Source organism: Crocuta crocuta, unplaced genomic scaffold (genome assembly GCF_008692635.1).
Source record: "Crocuta crocuta isolate KB4526 unplaced genomic scaffold, BGI_CrCroc_1.0 scaffold650, whole genome shotgun sequence".
Taxonomy (NCBI): domain Eukaryota; kingdom Metazoa; phylum Chordata; class Mammalia; order Carnivora; family Hyaenidae; genus Crocuta; species Crocuta crocuta.
Genome location: NW_027532882.1, coordinates 692,839 through 710,613, shown reverse-complemented (window position 1 = coordinate 710,613; position 17,775 = coordinate 692,839). Strand labels below are relative to the sequence as shown.

The following is a 17,775-nucleotide window of genomic DNA, read 5'->3' as shown; positions in this document are numbered from 1 at the left end:
CCGAGGACACAGCAAGGAAGAGGAGAAAGTTTGGGAAGAAGGCTTGCTGGGTCGCAGTGAAGACACAGGACGGGGTAGGGGGTGTCGAATCGAGGATGGGGAGGGGATGCAGGTTGGTGTTCTGAGCTCCTGAGAGCTCTGCAGCCCAGGTGCCCAGCCCCAGTCCAGACTTGTGCCCATTGTGTCCACCGTGTCCTTCCAGAGGGTTCCACGGCTCGTGCAGAGTGGAACTTAGACAGGAGGATGCTTTGGGGGTGAAATCTCAACCCCCCTACTCGGGGCTGCAGTAACCCTGTCACGCGATCGACCCCTCCCTCTTCCCTTCTGCGGTATCGACCCACGGCTCTGCTCACTTCAAGGGAAAAACAGGAAACCGTGCGGATGTGGGCCCCCATCCGAGGGTGTCGGTTCTTCTTTCGCGTTTGGGATCCTTGAGGCTGGGGCAGCCCCCTTCGCTCAGCACAGACCTGGCTCTGGACTCAGTGGGAACGACTCAGGGCTCCTGTGACAACCATAAAGGATCCCCAAGCGGGTTCCCACCCTTGCCGTGGCCCTGACCCTATTCAACCCCGGCTCACCGCCAAGGAGGTTCGGATCCCCAGCCCTCCTCACCTGTGCCCTGCGCGGAGAGGAGCCAAATTTAGAACCTCAGCACCTAGGACAGGGCCCCGAGTTCAATGCAAAGGTGATGAAGGAACAGCCACCCTGACCCCAAGCCCATCCTGGTGGCCCAGCCCCAGGCTCTCCCCACCTGATCAGTCTCTCCTGGTGTTGCAGAATGGAGTAAGGAAGGAGGGAGTGTGTGGAGCGGGAGGGAAGTGGGTGTGTCGAATCCTGTAGGGCTTGCAAGAGGAGGTGGCTTTAAAACCGGGTTTCTCATGCTCTGTTGACACTGGGGCCGGATGATTCCTTGTTGGGGCGGGGACTGTCCTGTGGTTGCAGGGTCTTTTGCAACATCTCTGGCCTCTACCCTCTGGCTGCCAGTAATAGACCCCCTCCCACCTAGTCACGGCCACCAGAAACATCACCAGACATCGCCGAATGCCGTCGGATGGGCAGAATCACCCCCCAGTTGAGAAGGAGAAGGTGCTGGCTTGAGGCTTGAACACACTTTCTCTCTGTCTGTCTCTCCATCTGCTGTGGACGGATGACCTCCCCTTTTTCATTTATTCAACAACCATTATTTGAGCACCTACTGTGTGCCAGGTTCTGAGAACAAAGTCCCAGTTCTTGTGAGGGAAGTTTCATTTTTCATTGTGATAAAATATATAGAGCATGCAGTTCACCATTTTCATCATTTGCAGTGGCATTAAGCACACTCCCACTGGGCCACCATCCCCACCATCCATCTCCAGAACTTTCCATCTTGCCAAACTGAGACTCTGTCCCCCTGAAACACCAACTCCGCCTCGCCCAGCCCCTGGCTCCCACCATCTACTTCCCGTCTCTGTGGAGGGGACTCCACTTAGCGTGAAGTCCTCAAGGTTCATCCACGATGCAGCATGAAAACAAAGTTTAAAATTCACAAATCCACAGGTCAGTTTTAGGTGCCGGAAAAGCTGGGTTAGGGTCCCCGGGGGAAGAGCTAGTTTAGACTGGAGGGGACGTAGGTGAGGTTGGATTTTCCTCCCGGTTTCAAGCTGGCTGCCAGAGGCCCCCACTGGGGCTTTGCAACCTCAAAGCCCTGAGCTGGGGCCCCTTCCCCTCCCCTCCCAGCCCGGGAAAATCCACTCGGTCTTCTCCCAGAGGCCCCGGGTCCCAGCGAGGGGCTTGCCCTGCCGCTTCCCCGGACCTTGGCCGCGTGGCTTCCGCAGTCTCTGCCCTCTTTGGGTCTCAGTGTCCCCGACGGAGGAGAGCACTGGGCTTTTGGCCCTGGAAACCCCATGGTCCTGGCCTCCCTGACAGGCTCGGAAGCCGTATCACCGCCTGCAGGACCTGGGTGTTCTGGAAAATTCTGCAGGACTGGGGTTGGGCTCAAGTGACAGCTGAGTGAGGGATACTGGAGGGGCCCCCAACACGCAGCCACACAGAGACACACACACACGGAGTGACGTGATACCATCACCGCAGAGACACGTGGTGACCAATAATCACTACATGACTTAACCACANCACATAAAACACACACAAAATACAGATACACACACAACCCACAGATACAAGATAGACACACCCAGTGTGCACAGAAGCACAAGTAACATAATCACATGTACCAAACCCCACCCCCCACAGAAATGCACAGAAACAGGGGCGCCTGGGTGGCTTAGTCGGTTAAGTGTCCGACTTTCACTTAGGTCATGATCTCGCGGTTCGTGAGTTCGAGCCCCGCGTCGGGCTCTGTGCTGACTGTCAGCTCAGAGCCCGGAGCCTATTTCGGAGTCTGTATCTCCCTCTCTCTCTGACCCTCCCCTGCTCACGCTGTCTCTCTCTCTCCCCTAAAAATAAATAAAGCATTAAAAAAAATAAAAAATAAATAAAAGAAATGCACAGAAACATATACGGAAACGAAACACACAGACATACAGAGAACATTCCAGGCCCACGCAGCACATGCAGACAGCCACAGGCATACACAGTCACACAGACACACACACACAAGAGTGCCCTTTGCAGGCTGTTCCAAAGGAGAGGCTGATGGGAAAAAGTAGCGCTCTTCCACTAGCCGCCCTCCCGTTTGCCTCTGCTCTCCTCCCCGCCCCCATGCGTGCCTCAGTTTCCCCTCAGGGACTTCTCACTGCCACCCCAATCCCTCCTGACTTCCCACATACTGATCTTCCGCCCAGCCCCCTCCCCTGAGCTTCATTTGTTCCTGCACTCACTCACTCACTCACTCACTTGTTCATTTTTCTCAGAGGCCTCCCTGCCCCCCCCCCCNGAGTCCCCACAGCCCTCTGCATTCGTCTTTCCCCAGCCCCGAGCTCCTGCATTAACCGGGCATCTGCCCCAGGACTGGGAGCCGCCCAAGGGCAGGACCTGGGCCCCTTTCCTGGAGGAGCCGGGGGGGGGCCCCCTCACTCACACCCCTCATGCTCCCCTCCCCGACCCCCACCCCTGCAGTGATCTTGTCAACAGGAAGAGGGAAGGCTCCTGTGGAGTGGGGGGAGGCTGGCTCTGCATTTTCATCTTCCTGGAGCCTTGTGGTCTGGAGCCGGGCTGGTTTCGTTCCTGTGCGTTGTTGGGACGAAGAGAGAGGTTGGAGGGGGCTCGGGGGGGGGGGTGTCCAGAAATTGGCTTGTCCATGTCCTTTCTTCAGAAGGCCTTCCTGGGCCCACTGCCCACACCTCCCTGCCCCCCTGATCCCAGCACATCCCCAGGGACCAGGGGGCTGGGCCAGCTCATCCCAGGAATCGCACGAACATTCCAGGCCCACACGGGGAGATTTGGGGATTTCTTTCTGACCATGCCCACCGCTCTCTGATGGAAGAGGGTATTGTGTGGGGACCAGGCTGAAGGATGGCTCCCAGCTCCTCAGGAATCAGGCCCCAGGTCCCCAGCCCCTCAGAGACCCAGGCTCAGCCCCTTAGGGACCTAGGAATTCAGGTCCCCAGGCGTCTCCCTCAAAGACCCAGGCCCCCAGCCCTGTAGGACTTTAGTCTAGATCCTGTGTTTTTTCTACTCCATTGAGCCCTTCTGCACGCAGGTTCCCTAGCTGGGCCGGCCCAGAAGGTGTGCTGCCCCCTGCTGGGCACACCTGGTCACTGCCCCCCACTGCGTGGCCCCCCCTGGGTGGGAAGAGAAGGCGGGTGGGGTTCCAGCTCCACTCCCTTTCCCTGCAGGGTGACTGTATCCTCTCGGGCCTCAGTTTCCCCATCTGTAAAGCGGGAATAAGCACAAGCCTCCCTCCCACACAGGTCCTCGTGCGCGGAAAGCCTTCCGCAGGTGCCGAATAGAGAGAAGCCCACAACATAAGGCTCCTCCCTGCCTGAAGCCACTGGCACGTCTCTCCCGTGAGCACCCCCCCACCCCGCCCGGTGAAGGCCCCTCGAAGGAAACCCCAACTCCCCGCAGCCAGCCAGGCCCTGGGTGGCTGGCACCTACTTTTCCTTCGTGGTTCCCCCTTTCCTCCAGCCACACCCTCAGGCTTCTCTGGGGTTCGAGGCCTCTCTCGGTGGCCCTTCTCCGTCTTCCAGGTATCTGCTCTCCGAGGGAGGTGACCTTGGCTAAGGTGGCCCCTAACTCCTCAGTCACCCCCGTAACCGTCTCTATGACCTGCCTCCTGTGTGTGGACGTGTGTGGTTTGTTTGTTCGTCACTGGTACCCGCTGGGAGGTGAGCTCCAGGGGTGGGAGGGGCAGGACTGTCACCGCGTCCCCAGCCCATGTCACAGCCCTGTGAGTTTCCTAGGACTGCTCTAAAGAATTGCATGCACTTCCTTGGCGGCATTAAACCTCATAAATGTGTTATCTCACAGATCTGGAGGTCAGAAGTCCCAGCTCGGGCCTCACTGGGCTAAAATCAGGGCATCCACAGGGCTGCCCTCCTGGAGGTTCGAGGGGAGAATCTAATTTCCTTGCTGGTTTTTCCGCTTCTACAGGCGCCCACACCTCCTGGCTTGTGGCCTCTTCCCTCCAGCTTTCAGGTCGTAGCAGAGAACTTCCAATCCCTCGCCTACTCTGCTTCTGCCTTCTCAGACTCTGATTTTCCTGCCTCCCTCTTGTGTGTGTGGTTTTTAAAATTAATTTATTTATTTTGAGAGAGAGCAGGGAAGAGGCAGAAAGTGAGAGAGAGGATCCCAAGCAGGCTCAGCACTGTCAGCGCAGAGCTCCATGCGAGGCTCAAACTCACGAACTGTGAGATCATGACCGGAGTGAAATCAAGAGTCAGGAGAGGCGCCTGGGTGGCTTAGTCGGTTAAGCGTCCGACTTTCGCTTAGGTCATGACCTCGCGGTTCGTGGGTTCGAGCCCCGCGTCGGGCTCTGTGCTGACTGCCAGCTCAGAGCCCGGAGCCTATTTCGGAGTCTGTATCTCCCTCTCTCTCTGACCCTCCCCTGCTCACACTGTCTCTCTCTCTCTCTCCTAGAAAGAAAGAAAGAAAGAGTCAGGTGCTTGACTGAGCCCCCCAGACACCCCTTATTGCCTCCCTCCTATAAGGACTCATGATGCTGACTCCCCCCCACCCCCCAGGGGAATCCAAGATGGCCTCTGTCTCCAGATCCTTGACTTAATGAATCCCATGTGTAAAGTCTCTTTCACCGTGTAAGGCCACGTAATCCCAGGTTCCAGGGATTGGGGCAGGGACACCTCTCGGGGAGCCATTATTCAGCCGATCACAGCACTCTAAAATGCCGTTGTTATTATCATCCCATTTGATGGATGCAAAAACAAAGGCACAGAGAAGGAAAGTCATGTGCCCTGGCTCACCCAGTGAGTAAGTGGCAAGCACAGTCCAAGTGGTTTTGGACTCTGGGCTTCCTGTCGACGTCTCTGAGACTAACCCACTTGTGCCTTCTGTGTCTGGAGCTGGGGGTGGGATGGGGGTGAGGGGCTGGGGCCAATGGGGAAAGGGCTAGCAAGAGCTTGAGGCAAGTGTGTCCTTCTCTACCTTAGGGGCCTCCCCAGACACCTCGGCCAACCTGGTAAGATGCCTTGGGATCTCAGGGAGTTTCCTAGGATGCGGGGGGGGGGAGGCTGGAGTTTGGAAAGAACAATCTATTCTGTCACAAGGCCATTTCCTGGGAAAGTGGGGTGATGGGTGGGGCCGGTCCTTCCAGGAAACCTGGCTGGGCTTCAAGGTCACCACTAACTTGCTGACTCAGCCCCAGACAGTGTGGTCATGTGTCACTCAGGGGGTTGTTGGTGGGGACACCCACTGGGAAAGAATCAGAGGGCACGGGGGGGGGCTCCCCTCCATGCCCCTACTCCCTGCTTCCCAGCACAAAACCCCTTGGCCTCTCCAAGACAGACCCTCATTCCCCTCCCCTCCCTTCCCCCTCAGACTAGAAGTGCAGGGTCTGGGGCATTGTTTTTCCAGAATGTTCCACCTGCAACCTTATCATGGGAGCACACCATCTTCTATCCCTCCTCATCACCTGCCCCTCTGCTCACCAAGCTGTGAGCCCCAGAAAGGCACCAGGCACAACCCGAACCCCAACATTTCGTTATGACAATTTGCAAGCACACAGAAAAAGTTGAGTTGAAGAATGAAAAACCCATCCCTAGAGCACACGGTCAATATATTACAAATCAATTCCCCACCCCTTAATCCATCTTGTATCTTTCTGCGTTTTTCAAAGGAAGTTGCAGACGTTAGCTTATTTCCCCCTAAAACTCTAGCCCACAAAACATGAACTAGAGTCCAATATTTGTTTGCCATCCTTCTTCCTTTTTTCCTTGGGAGTAAAATAGAACAAAATGTGCAAATCCCAGGTGTGTTTTCTTTGACCTTTGACCAATGCACTCGCCTATGGAATCCAAATCCCTAGGAAGACACCAGAATGTACCCATCCCTTCAGAAAGTTCTTTTGTGGCTCTTCCTAGGCAATCCCTGCCTCTGCTCCCACATAACTATTGTTCTCACATTTCCTCTATCCCGGAGTAGTTTTGCCTGTTTCTATAATTTCATATAAATGGACTCATTAAGTCTATAGTATTTTACAAATGGCTGCTTCCGCTCTGCCTGTTTGTTTCAGATTCCTCTGTGTCCAGAGACCCTGACCTCTTGTTCTCCACTGGAATTCCTGTGCCTGACATATCATAAATGCTGAAAAATGTTTATGGGTAGGGAAATAATTGTACTGAGTGAATGAATGAATGAGTGGATGGATGAATGAATGAATGAAATTGCTCCTGACTCACAAGACAGTTGATCTGACTCCTTCTCTCCAGCTTTTCTCACCAACCTCCTCCTTGGTCTTGGTTCAGGGGCTGTAATACCAAATACCCCCCATCCTGCTTCCCAGTCTTATCTGCCATGAGAACACGTATTATCAGGCACATGTTAACATCAGCTTCCTGCTTTCCCCCTTTATCTGCCTCAACTTCCAGCATCATTTCCTCCCTTCCTGCTCTTCTCTAGATAAACTCCCCCACCTGGCTCTGGAACTGCTGAAGTCTTTCCTGGGTCAGAAATACCCTCCCCAAGGGCCGGAGCTCCGAGACGTTGCTGAGCATTGGGGCACAAAATGGCGCAGCCCCTTTGGGAAACTGGACGTGTCTTATAAAGTTAAACACTCACCTACTACCTGATCCACTCCTAGGGACTCACCCGGGAGACGTGACCATTTAAATTCGTCAAAAGATCTGTCCAAGAGTATCCGCGGCAGCTTAGTTCATAGTAGTCAACATCGGCGGCAGCGCCGACACCTGTCAACAGGTGAATGGATGCACCTGCTGTGGTCCGGCGACTCGATGGAAGACGAGACAGAGATGAAAAGGAACAGACTGGATGGACACAACGGCATGGGTGAATGTCAAAAGCATCATGCGTGGACAAAGAAGCCAGACACAGAAGACTATATACCGGGTGCTGCAATTCAGATGACATCCAGAGAAAACAAGTCTAGTGGATCGTGATGGCCAGCAGAACGGCAGCAGCCTGGGGCAGGGGGTCGGGAGAATGTTAGGGGATGATGGAAATGTTCCGTGTCTGCCGTGCAGTGGGGAGCACGTGGCTGTGTGCCTTTCTGGAACCTCATTTTTTAAAAATGTTTATTTACTTATTTCTGAGAGATAGAGACAGCACGAGCAGGGGAGGGTCAGAGAGAGAGGGAGACACAGAATCTGAAGACAGACTCCAGGCTCTGAGCTGGCTGTCAGCACAGAGCCCAATGCAGGGGTCGAACCCACAAACCGTGAGATCATGACCTGAGCTGAAGTCAGACGCCTAACCGACTGAGCCACCCAGGCGCCCCTCTGGAACCTCATTGAGTTGTAAGCTTGAAATGGATGCACCACATTTTTAAAATTGTGAACAGGCGCCCCGTGTCTTAGCTGTTTTTGAGGGTGCAGTGTGGTGCTTATACTTAACAGGGGTGTTAAGTATTTTCACATTGTTGTGCAACCAATCTCTAGAAGTTTTTTGTTTTGCAAAATGGAAACTCGCACTCATGACACAACAGCTGTCCGTGTCTCCTTCCGTCCCAGGGACTGGCCATCAGCATTCGGCTTTCTGTTTCTATGAGTTGGACTATTCTATGGATGCCTCACGGGAATGAAATAATACACCATGTGCTATTTTGTGACCAGTTGTATTTCACTGACCATAGTGTCCTCAAGGTTCAGAATGTCAAATGTCCTTCCTTTTTTTAAAGTTTATATTTATTTTGGGGACACCTGGATGGCTCAGGTGTTAAACATCTGACTTTGGCCCAGGTCACAATCTCATGAGTTTGAGTCCCACATCGGGTAAGCCTCACTTCTCTCTCTCTACCTTTCTCTGTCTGCCCCTTGCTCACTTTCGCTCTCTCTCACACACACACAAATAAAGTTTATATTTATTTTTGAGAGCGTGACAGGAAAGAGAGAGACCAAACGGGAGGGGAAGAAAAAAGAGAGAGAGAATCCCACGCGCTATGCTGATGGCAAGAGTCAGATGGTTAATCAACTGAGCCACCCCGGCGCCCCAGAATGTCCTTCCTTTTTAAGGCTGAATCATATTCCATTTTAAAACAGATGGACCCCATTTTGTTTATCTCTTCGTCTGGCACTGGACACTTGGGTTGGGATGGAGTTGCTGGGTCAATGGTACTCTGTTCCTGATTTGGGGGGCGGGGGGACCGCCATACTGTTTTCCACAGCGGCGGCACCATTTTACTTTCTCACCAGCCATACGTGAGGGTTCGTTTCTCCACACCCTTGCTGACACTTGTTATTTTGTTGTTGCTGTGTTTTGATAGACATTGTCCTAATGCATGTGATAAGTCGGTGCCTTTTATTGTATATCAATTATACCTCAACAAAGTTGATTTTTAAAATGACTTACAAAAATTTGTTTTTGAGAGAGAGAGAGAGAGAGAGAGAGAGACGAGTTGGGGAGAGGAGCAGAGGGAGAGAGAGGCTGTTAAGCAGCTTCCACAGTCAGCGGGAGCCCACCTCAGGGCTCGATCCCACCTCAGGGCTCGATCCTACGACTGTGAGATCATGACCTGAGCCAAAATCAAGAGTCGGTTGCTCAACTGACTGAGCCACCCAGCTGCCTCTAAAATTATTATTATTTTTTAAAAAATATTTTTGTAATGTTTATTTATTTTTGGGAGAGAGAAACAGAGCATGGGGGGGAGGAGCAGAGAAAGGAGGAAACAGAATCCAAAGCAGGCTCCAGGCTCTGAGCTGTCAGCACAGAGCCCAATGTGGGACTCGAACCCACGAACCGTGAGATCATGACCTGAGCCAAAGTCGGACGCTTAACTGACTGAGCCCCTAAAATTATTTTTTAAAAAGAATTATACGGGGAGCAAGTGCAAACCAATGTGGCCACCGTAGTCAAGGTAGGAGGCGAATGTGTATTGTCAGCTGATGGGAGGTTACAGTTAGATCTTGAGTGGTGAATGCCATGTTATGGGTGTTTAAAGTCTATTACTGGTGTTTCCAGTGGCTTCTGAAGTCAAGGTGTCAGCAGAGTGCCATTGGCCTTGAGGCTCTAGGGGAGAATTGGGTTTTTATCCTTTTTGGAGTGGATGGGAGGTTAAGACATTTTTTAAATTAAAGAAATTTTAAGTTTATTTACTTATTTTGAGAAAGAGCTGGAGAGAGGGAAGGAGGAGGGGCAGAGAGAGAGTGGGTAAGAGAGACCCAACGAGGCTCTGTGCTATCAGCATGAAGCCCAATGTGGGGTTCGATCTCATGAACCGTGAGATCCTGATCTGAAACCCGAAACCAAGAGTCAGACGCTTAACTGACTGAGCCACCCAGGCGCTCCAAGACCTTATTTTCTAAGAACAACTTTAACTTCACAGCAAAATCGAGCAGAAGATACAGACACTTCCCATATAATCCCATCTACTCTGCGCACAGGTGTAGCCTGCCCTGTCATCAACACCCCCCACCAGGGAGATACTTTGTTACAGCTGATGAACCTACATTCACAGGTCCTTACCACCCAGAGCCCATAGTTTACATTAGGGTTTGATTTTGTACATTCTTTTTTTTTTAATGGCAAGTTTTCTTTTTTCTTTTTTTTCTTTTTCTTTTTTTTAATGCTTATTTATTTCTAGGAGAGAGAGAGAGAGAGAGCGTGAGCAGGGGAGGGTCAGAGAGAGATGGAGTCACAGACTCTGAAACAGGCTCCAGGCTCTGAGCTGGCAGTCAGCACAGAACCCGACACGGGGCTCGAACCCACGAACCGCGAGATCATGACCTAAGCGAAAGTCGGACGCTTAACCAACTAAGCCACCCAGGCGCCCCAAGTTTTCTTTTTTTTAAAAGAAATGTTTTATGTTTTATTTATTTCTGAGAGAGAGAGAGGAGAGAGAGAGAGAGTGAGCAGGGGAGGGTCAGAGAGAGGGAGACACAATCTGAAACAGTCTCCAGGCTCTGAGCTAGAGGTCAGCACAGAGCCCGATGCTGGGCTTGAACCCACGAACCGTGAGATCGTGACTTGAGCCGAAGTTGGACGCTTAACCGACTGAACCACCCAGGCGCCCCAGCATTGTACATTCTATAGGTTTGGACAAACATATAGTAACACGTGTCTACCATGACAATATCATACAGAGTAGTTCCACTAAAAATCCTCTGTGCTCCACTGATTTCTCCTCCTGCCCCCGCCCCCCAGCCCCCAGCAGCCTCTGATCCTTCTACTGTCTTCATAGTCGTGACTTCTCCGGAGTGCCATACAGTTGGAATCATACAGTATGTAACCTTTTCAGATTGGCCTCTTTCACTTACTAATACGCATCGAAAATTCCTCCGTGCCTCTTCATGGCTGATAACACGTTTTTTTTTAGCACTGACTGAATGACATTCTATTATCTGGATGTACTATCCGTTTGTCCACTCGCCTTTGGAAGGACGTCTGAATTGCTTCCAAGCTTTGCCAGTTGTGAATAAGGCTGCCGTAAATATTCGCATGTGGATTTTCATGTGGACATAAGTTTTCAACGCCTTCGGGTAGACACCAAGGAGCACAATTACTGGATTTTATGGTAAGAGTAGGTTTAGTTTTGGGGCGCCTGGGTGGCTCAGTCGGTTGTACGTCCGACTTCGGCTCAGGTCATGATCTCACGGTTTGTGGGTTCGAGCCCCGGTTCGGGCTCTGTGCTGACAGCTCAGAGCCTGGAGCCTGTCTTTGGAATCTGTGTCTCCATCTCTCTCTGACCCTCCCCTGCTCACTCTACCTCTCTCAAAAATAAATAAAACATTAAAAAAAAAAGAGTAGGTTTAGTTTTGTAAGAAACTTCCAGGCTGTCTTCCAAAGCGGCTACCCCATTCAGCACACCCACCGGCAGCGAATGACATTCCTATTGTCCGCATACTGGCCGTGTCCACATCTTCGCCAGTATTGGTGGGGTTCGTGTTTGGATTTTGGTCGTTCCCATAGGTGTGTTGTGGTCTCCCTTGCCTTCTCGGGCTTCTGAGGTCCTCCCACATCCTGGCTCATGGTGCCTCCTTCCATCTTTAAAGCCGGCAATGGTGGGCCAGGCCCTTCTCAGGTCATATCACACTGACCATTTTTCGTAGCCACGTCTCTCTCCTGGATACTCTCCTGCCTCCTTCTTTCACTTTCGAGGACGCTTGTGATTACATTGGGCCCACCTGGATCATCCGGTGATGTCCTCACCGCAGGGTCCTTAATTTAATCACACATGCCTAGTCCCTATGGCCATATAAGGCGACACATTCATAGGTTCAGGGCACTGGGACACAGACAGCTTGGGGAGATATTGTTCCGTCCACCACAGACCTGTCACGGTGTTCTCATCAATTACTGTTGTGTCCCAGGCACATTACAGGTATATTTCAGATCCTACGGGGCACTGTCGAGCCTTGGGGTCTCCAGGAATGGAGGTCCGTCTTTAAGACCGNACCGCTGACCCGGCCAGCCAGCCTCTCAGCAGGGAAACATCACAGGGCTTCTCGGTATTCAGGTCTCTGCCTGCATCAGCTAGAGAATTTAGTCTTTCTGGCGAGACTGATTCTCTAGGAAAACAAAAGCCAACCAAAGGCTGAGGTCTGTTCTGGGATTAGCGCTAGGCTCCAGGGATGCCTTTCTTCCCAGGGAGGTTGAATCTTGGAGGAGGGAGGACCTGGGACCGGGAAACCAAAGTTGCGGAACTTGACCCTGACCCTTTCCTGCAGGGTCTTCGTGAACCAACTCAAGGCTGACACGTGGGAGCCAGGCAGCGGGGATGCAGTGCCTGTGAGCTGACCAGGACAGGGCATGGCAGATGGCACAGGGCACAATAGACGTCTCGAGGGCAGTTACGTTGCTCTCTGGGCTCCTACCCAGGGCTCCCTCAGGCCCCAGACCCCAGCGTCTGAGCCGAGGGGCTTGCTCCAGCCAGAACCGGGTCTTTAAAAGATTCCCAGGCAGGGGCACCCGGGGCGCTCAGTCGGTTCAGCGTCCGACTTCAGCTCAGGTCATGATCTCGGGGTTTGTGTGTTCAAGCTCCGCGTCGGGCTCTGTGCTGACCGCTCAGAGCCTGGAGCCTGCTTCGGATTCTGTGTCTCCCTCTCTCTCTGCCCCTCCCCTCCCCTGTCTCAAAAATAAATAAATAAACATTAAAGAAATCAAATTAAAGATCCCAGGGCAGCTCCTGCTTAACTCTGGGGTCTCCCCTTTCTGCCTCAACCACAGTGCCCATTCGGCTCCATTCCCAGGAGAAACATCTGGGCCTCTTTGCCCATCTGTGCTGCGGGGTGTCTGTCCCCCAGGGCATCGGGGGCTCTGCCGGTCAGGTTGTCGGCCAGACTTGAAGTCCGGGTGTAGGCTGTCAGTCGGTCTCTGTTGGTCTTCAGTTGGCCAGGGGTCTCCACCTGCTTGTGAGTTATGTTAGCCTAGGATCTGTGAGTCCCCCAGACCATCATTAACCCACTCACCAAGCACTTAGACACCAGGCAGATTTTCTGGCTCCTGGCCTCCCTGTGAGCCTGTTTGTCAGCTGGTCACGTCTTGTGTGAGGCTGCACAGTGGCCCTGAGCCTATCCAGGTCCTAATCCCTGGAACCTTGACTGTCATCTTACATGGCAACAGCCGTTTTGCAGATGTGGCTAAGAATTTAGAGGTGGGAAGATGTAGATCTTTAAGAATGTGGCCGGTCTTTGTCTCTTGCTCCTGGAAGGGATCATCTGCACCCTTGGGATTTCTCGAGTGCCAGGAGTGTCTTTGTCATCCGTGGGGCCCCCTTGGACCACACCTGAGTTATACGGAGGGGATGGCTCAGGGTGGGAGCTGGTCATGCCAGAAAGACCAACCGTGAGGGTGAGACCTTCAACCACCTGACCTTGAAGAAGGGAGGGGGCTGGAGATGGAGGGCAGTCGTGTGGCCACTGATTCAATCAACAGCGCCTTCGAGATGAAATCCCAGTAAAAACTCGACACCAACGCTCAGAGGAGGTTCCCAGTTGGTGAAAACATCACTGTGCCGAGAAGGTGACATGTCCTGCGTCCATGGGGACTGAACACAAAAGCTCTGTGTTTGGGACCCTCCTGGCCGTTGCCCTATGATCTCTTCATTGGGCTTGTCTCGGTGTGTCCTTTGTAATAAAGCTGTAAGTACTGTAGTGAACTTTCCTGAGTTCTCTGAGTCATTCTAGTGAATTATGGAACCGGGATGGGGCGGTTCAGAGGATTGAGATCCTCTGAATTTGTATCAGTTGGTCAGAATCAGTTAGTTCGAAGAGTGGGTGTCCTAGGCAACCCCAAACCTGCATCTGGTGTCTGCAGTGAGGGCAGTCTTGTTAGGACCTATACCTTTAGGAGCACCTTGCTGGCTCAGTCGGAAGACCATGTGACTCTTGATCTCAGGGTCGTGAGTTCGAGCCCCATGTTGGGTGTAGAGATTACTTAAATAAATAAAATTTTATTTTTAAATGTTTATTTATTTAGTTTGAGAGAGCGAGAGAGAGCAAGGCCATGAGTGGGGGAGGAGAGAGAGAGGGAGAGAGAGAATCCTAAGCAAGCTCCATGCTGCCAGCGCAGAGCCAGACACGGGCTCAAACTCATGAACTATGAGATCATGGCCTGAGTCGAAGTCAGATGCCCAACCAACGGAGCCACCCAGGCGCTCCTGAATAAATAAACATTTAAAAAGACAGGTGAGGGGGGCACCTGGGTGGCTCAGGTGGTTAAGTGTCTGACTCTTGATTTCAGCTCGGGTCACGATCTCACGGTTTGTGAGTTCAAGCCCCGCGTCAGGCTCTTCACTGACGATGCGGAGCCTGCTTGGGATTTTCTCTCTCTCTCAAAAATAAGTGGACATTTAGAAAGAAAAAGAAACTATACTGTTCATCTGTGGGTGGCATCTATGCTAAGTCAGGGTGATTAGTGCCAAAGTTGCTTTGCAAGATCACAGGGATTCATCCTGGATTATCTGGGTGGGCCCTACGCTGCAAATTGCAAGTGTCCTTGTACGAAGGGAAGCAGAGGGAGATGTGACATGGAAGGCAACGTGATCGGTGAAGCAAGTTCCTACCCTACCGATTCTGAAAATGGAAGAAGGTGCCAGGGGCCAGGGAACGTGAGGAATGCAGCTCAAGAAGCTCGAAAAGTCAAGGAACCCAATTCTTCCCTGGAGCTTCCAGAGGGAGCCTGGCCCTGGTGACCTCTTGATTTTTGGCCCAGGAAAACTAACTTTGGACTTCTGACTTCCAGAACTGTAAGAGGATGTGTGTGGTCTGTAAGCTGGCGCCCCACGAAACTCATACACCCCTCCAAGCCAACTGTCTGAAAATCCATCAGTCTACTGGCCAGCAGTCCACTAGGTAGTTTGTCTGTCCGGGACTCAGGTGGCTTCTCCGCCTGGTGAGTGCCTCGCTCTGGGCTGCAGTAGCAGAGCATCCAGAGAAGGGTCGGTGTTCGCAGAAAGGTCTCCCCTGGCTGGGCGGGGGAGGGGGGGGCAGGTGGTGTTCCCTCCTCTGCCTGCTCAGTCGCTGCTCTCAGGGCTGGGCGGCCTGGGGGTTCCCGAGCTGCCCTGGAGTAAAGGCTACTAGCCTGTCCTTCCCCTCAGTTGGACCCGTCTCCGCTGGAAATTCTGGGAGAGCCCCTGTGTCTCCAGGACGGGAGCAGGACACTTTGGGAGTGCAGGGTGAATTCACATCAAAAGTCCCCGGCTGCTAAAGCCAGGCTCAGTGCACCCTGCACCCCCCAAAAATGGGCTCCGCCATCCTCCCCAACCCCTGCTTGCAAAGACCTTCCTTCCCAGCTCCTCGTGCTGAAATCCCATTGGTGCTCGAAGGACCATCTTCTCTGCAATGTATTTCCTGATCACTCCGCCCAGTGGTCACGAGCCTACCAACACAAGACAGAGAGGACTTGCTCCTCAGGTCCCGGCATGCCGTCTCCCACCTGCCTCAGGGCCTTGTCTCAGACTGCCTCATCTCCACAATGGGGTGACAGTGTTCCAGGGGCGTGCCTCCCTCCAGATGCCTCGCGCGTCACTCCTTGCCATCACTGATCACAGCATCGTCCCAATGCCCAGCGAGATCGGAGAGCTGGGTCTGAGTCATTCCATGTCCTAGTGCCTTACAGCCATCCTGGCTCCGTACGCGTTACTCCTTGACTCCCTGAGTGTTGGGGCATCTTAGGACCAGAAGGTCACTGACAGAGGTCAGGGTCACTCACGGGGATAAATATCAGGGCCTCTGGGATTATATGTAGAGCAGCTCACCAAAGCCATGAACCAAGATTCATTTCTCAAGATTTATTGATGCTTCCTAAGTGCTGCGAAGACAGCTCACAAAAGCCCCTGTCTGTAAGGCTTCCCAGTCTGGGGGGGGAAAGATGCAAGAACACCAAACAGCTCGGTCCCTGAATTGCCCGGCTTTGGCTAGGGAGGGAGGTGGGGTCAGTGGACCCGGTGGTTTGGGTGCGGTGGAGGCTAGGTTAGGACCACCCGAGGGCTTGCGGTGAGGCTGGAGCGGAGGTCCCAGTGCCTGTACCAGACAAGGCTGGGAGGGATGGTTCTCCGTAGTCAGGGATGGAGAAAGATAAAGAAATCGATGGAGGTGCGCGGCGCGGGAAAGGGGAGCCGCTCAGGGATCGGCCACGGGCGGTGGGCGGGGCTCTCGGGGCGCGGGGCGGGGTCAGCAGCTGCGCCTCTTTTCACAAATCCAGTTGTCCCTCTCGTTGTCGCACGGTGCGTCGTTCCACATCCCGGTGCGTAGCATCATCACGCAGTCCTCGCGCCCCATAGAGTCATTGGGCTCCCCCAGGTTCCAGTGGCTGCGGAGGTTTGTCGGGGGGTGTTTCTGGGAGTCTGAGGATGGGCCTGGCGTCCGGCCCTGGGATCTATCCTGGTACTGCTTGGGTCCAATTTAGACACCCCGCGGGTCTACTCTGAGCAAGCACCTGGGAGATAACTTTCTAACTCCCAGAATTTAAAGGCTCCGCCAGGGCCTGGTGTCCAGCCTGCCCATCCCACAGAGTCCCTGAGATCTGGCCAAAGCACTGGCGCTAGGGTCTGACCTGTCCCTCTCCCCAAGTCCCTTCCCTCACCTGAAGCTGAGCGGGACTCCGTCTACCCACTGGTAGCCCTGGATCTGGCGCCCGCGGCGCACGGCCCTCAGGCCCTGCCAGTAGCCGCGGCCTTGCGTGTTCCGACTCAGGAAGCCCTGCGCGGGGAAGGAGACNTCGCCCTCCCTCCCCGCCCCGCATCCCCCGGCCACGCCCCCTCAGGTGAATTCCGCCTCCCGCCTGGGACCTCGGGGGCTGCACACCTGCTCCTCCAGGTCCCCGACTATCACCAGGTGCCCGCCTTTGCCCGCGCAGTAGCGCTGCGACTCCTCCCACGTGGCGCGCAGGATGGAGAAAAGGTAGCAGGCGCCCTGGAAGGGCAGCCACGATGCGGGGCACTCCTCACAGGAGCCTGCGGGAAGGTCAAAAGAAGGTCAAAGAAGTGAATTGCTTCCGAGTAGAACGGACGGAAAAAACTGGGGGGAGGTAGGTCTAGGGGCGCAGCCGCAGAGGATAGGCCACGGTCAAAGGGCAGGACAGCTCTGGTCAAGGAATCCCAAGGCCCACAGGTAGGGTCCACTTGTCCCCTCCTCTCTCCCCTCTGTCTTGCTCACTGTTCCCCAGCCGGGCGGCCTCCAGAGCCCTGAGCAGCTCGCTGCGGATGTTCTCGCGGTCCCGGCCCGCTTCAGCCAAGCTCTGGGTCACTGTAAAGTCAAGGGAGTCCAGATTATGGCTCAGGTCAGCGTCAGGAGGAGGGTCATAATTAGGTAAAGGTCAGCATCCATGTCCGTGGTCATGGTCATGGTCAAGAACGACATCACGGGCAAGGACTGTTACAGCTGGTTGGGGCCAAGTTGCGGTTGGGGTTATGAGTTGTAGTTGAGATCAGAGGAGGTCGGAGGTCAGGATCACAGGATAGGGTCGCGGTCACCCAGGACCTATCTCCAGGATAGGTGTCAGTATGTGAATCAAGGGTCGAGTGACAGCCAGGGTGAGGGATCAGGGGTGGAGGCAATGTCCAGCTCTCACCGCGATCGCTCAGTTCTTTGAGGGCATTTCCCTGCTCGATCAGCTTCGCCTGCGCCTCCCCCAGCTCCGCGCGTGCCCTCTGCAGCAGCGTCTGTGTCCCTGAGCCTGGGAAGGAGGGGGGAAGGGAGGGGGGATGCGCGCGGGACGTCCATGACCAACCCGCCCTGCCCCCACCTGCTGCAGACCCCACCCCCACTC

At 53.8% G+C, this 17,775-nt stretch overlaps 1 protein-coding gene across 1 annotated transcript in view; it reads right to left on the bottom strand.

The window, feature by feature from the left end:
- Positions 1-15,781: 15,781 nt before the first annotated feature.
- CLEC4G (C-type lectin domain family 4 member G) overlaps positions 15,782-17,775 on the bottom strand; it is a 3,113-nt gene continuing 1,119 nt past the window's right edge. The window contains 5 exon segments of the mRNA XM_077745694.1: positions 15,782-16,317; positions 16,591-16,706; positions 16,812-16,960; positions 17,163-17,252; positions 17,578-17,682. Of these exon segments, the coding sequence (XP_077601820.1) occupies positions 16,179-16,317; positions 16,591-16,706; positions 16,812-16,960; positions 17,163-17,252; positions 17,578-17,682 (599 nt within the window). The 3' untranslated portion in view covers positions 15,782-16,178.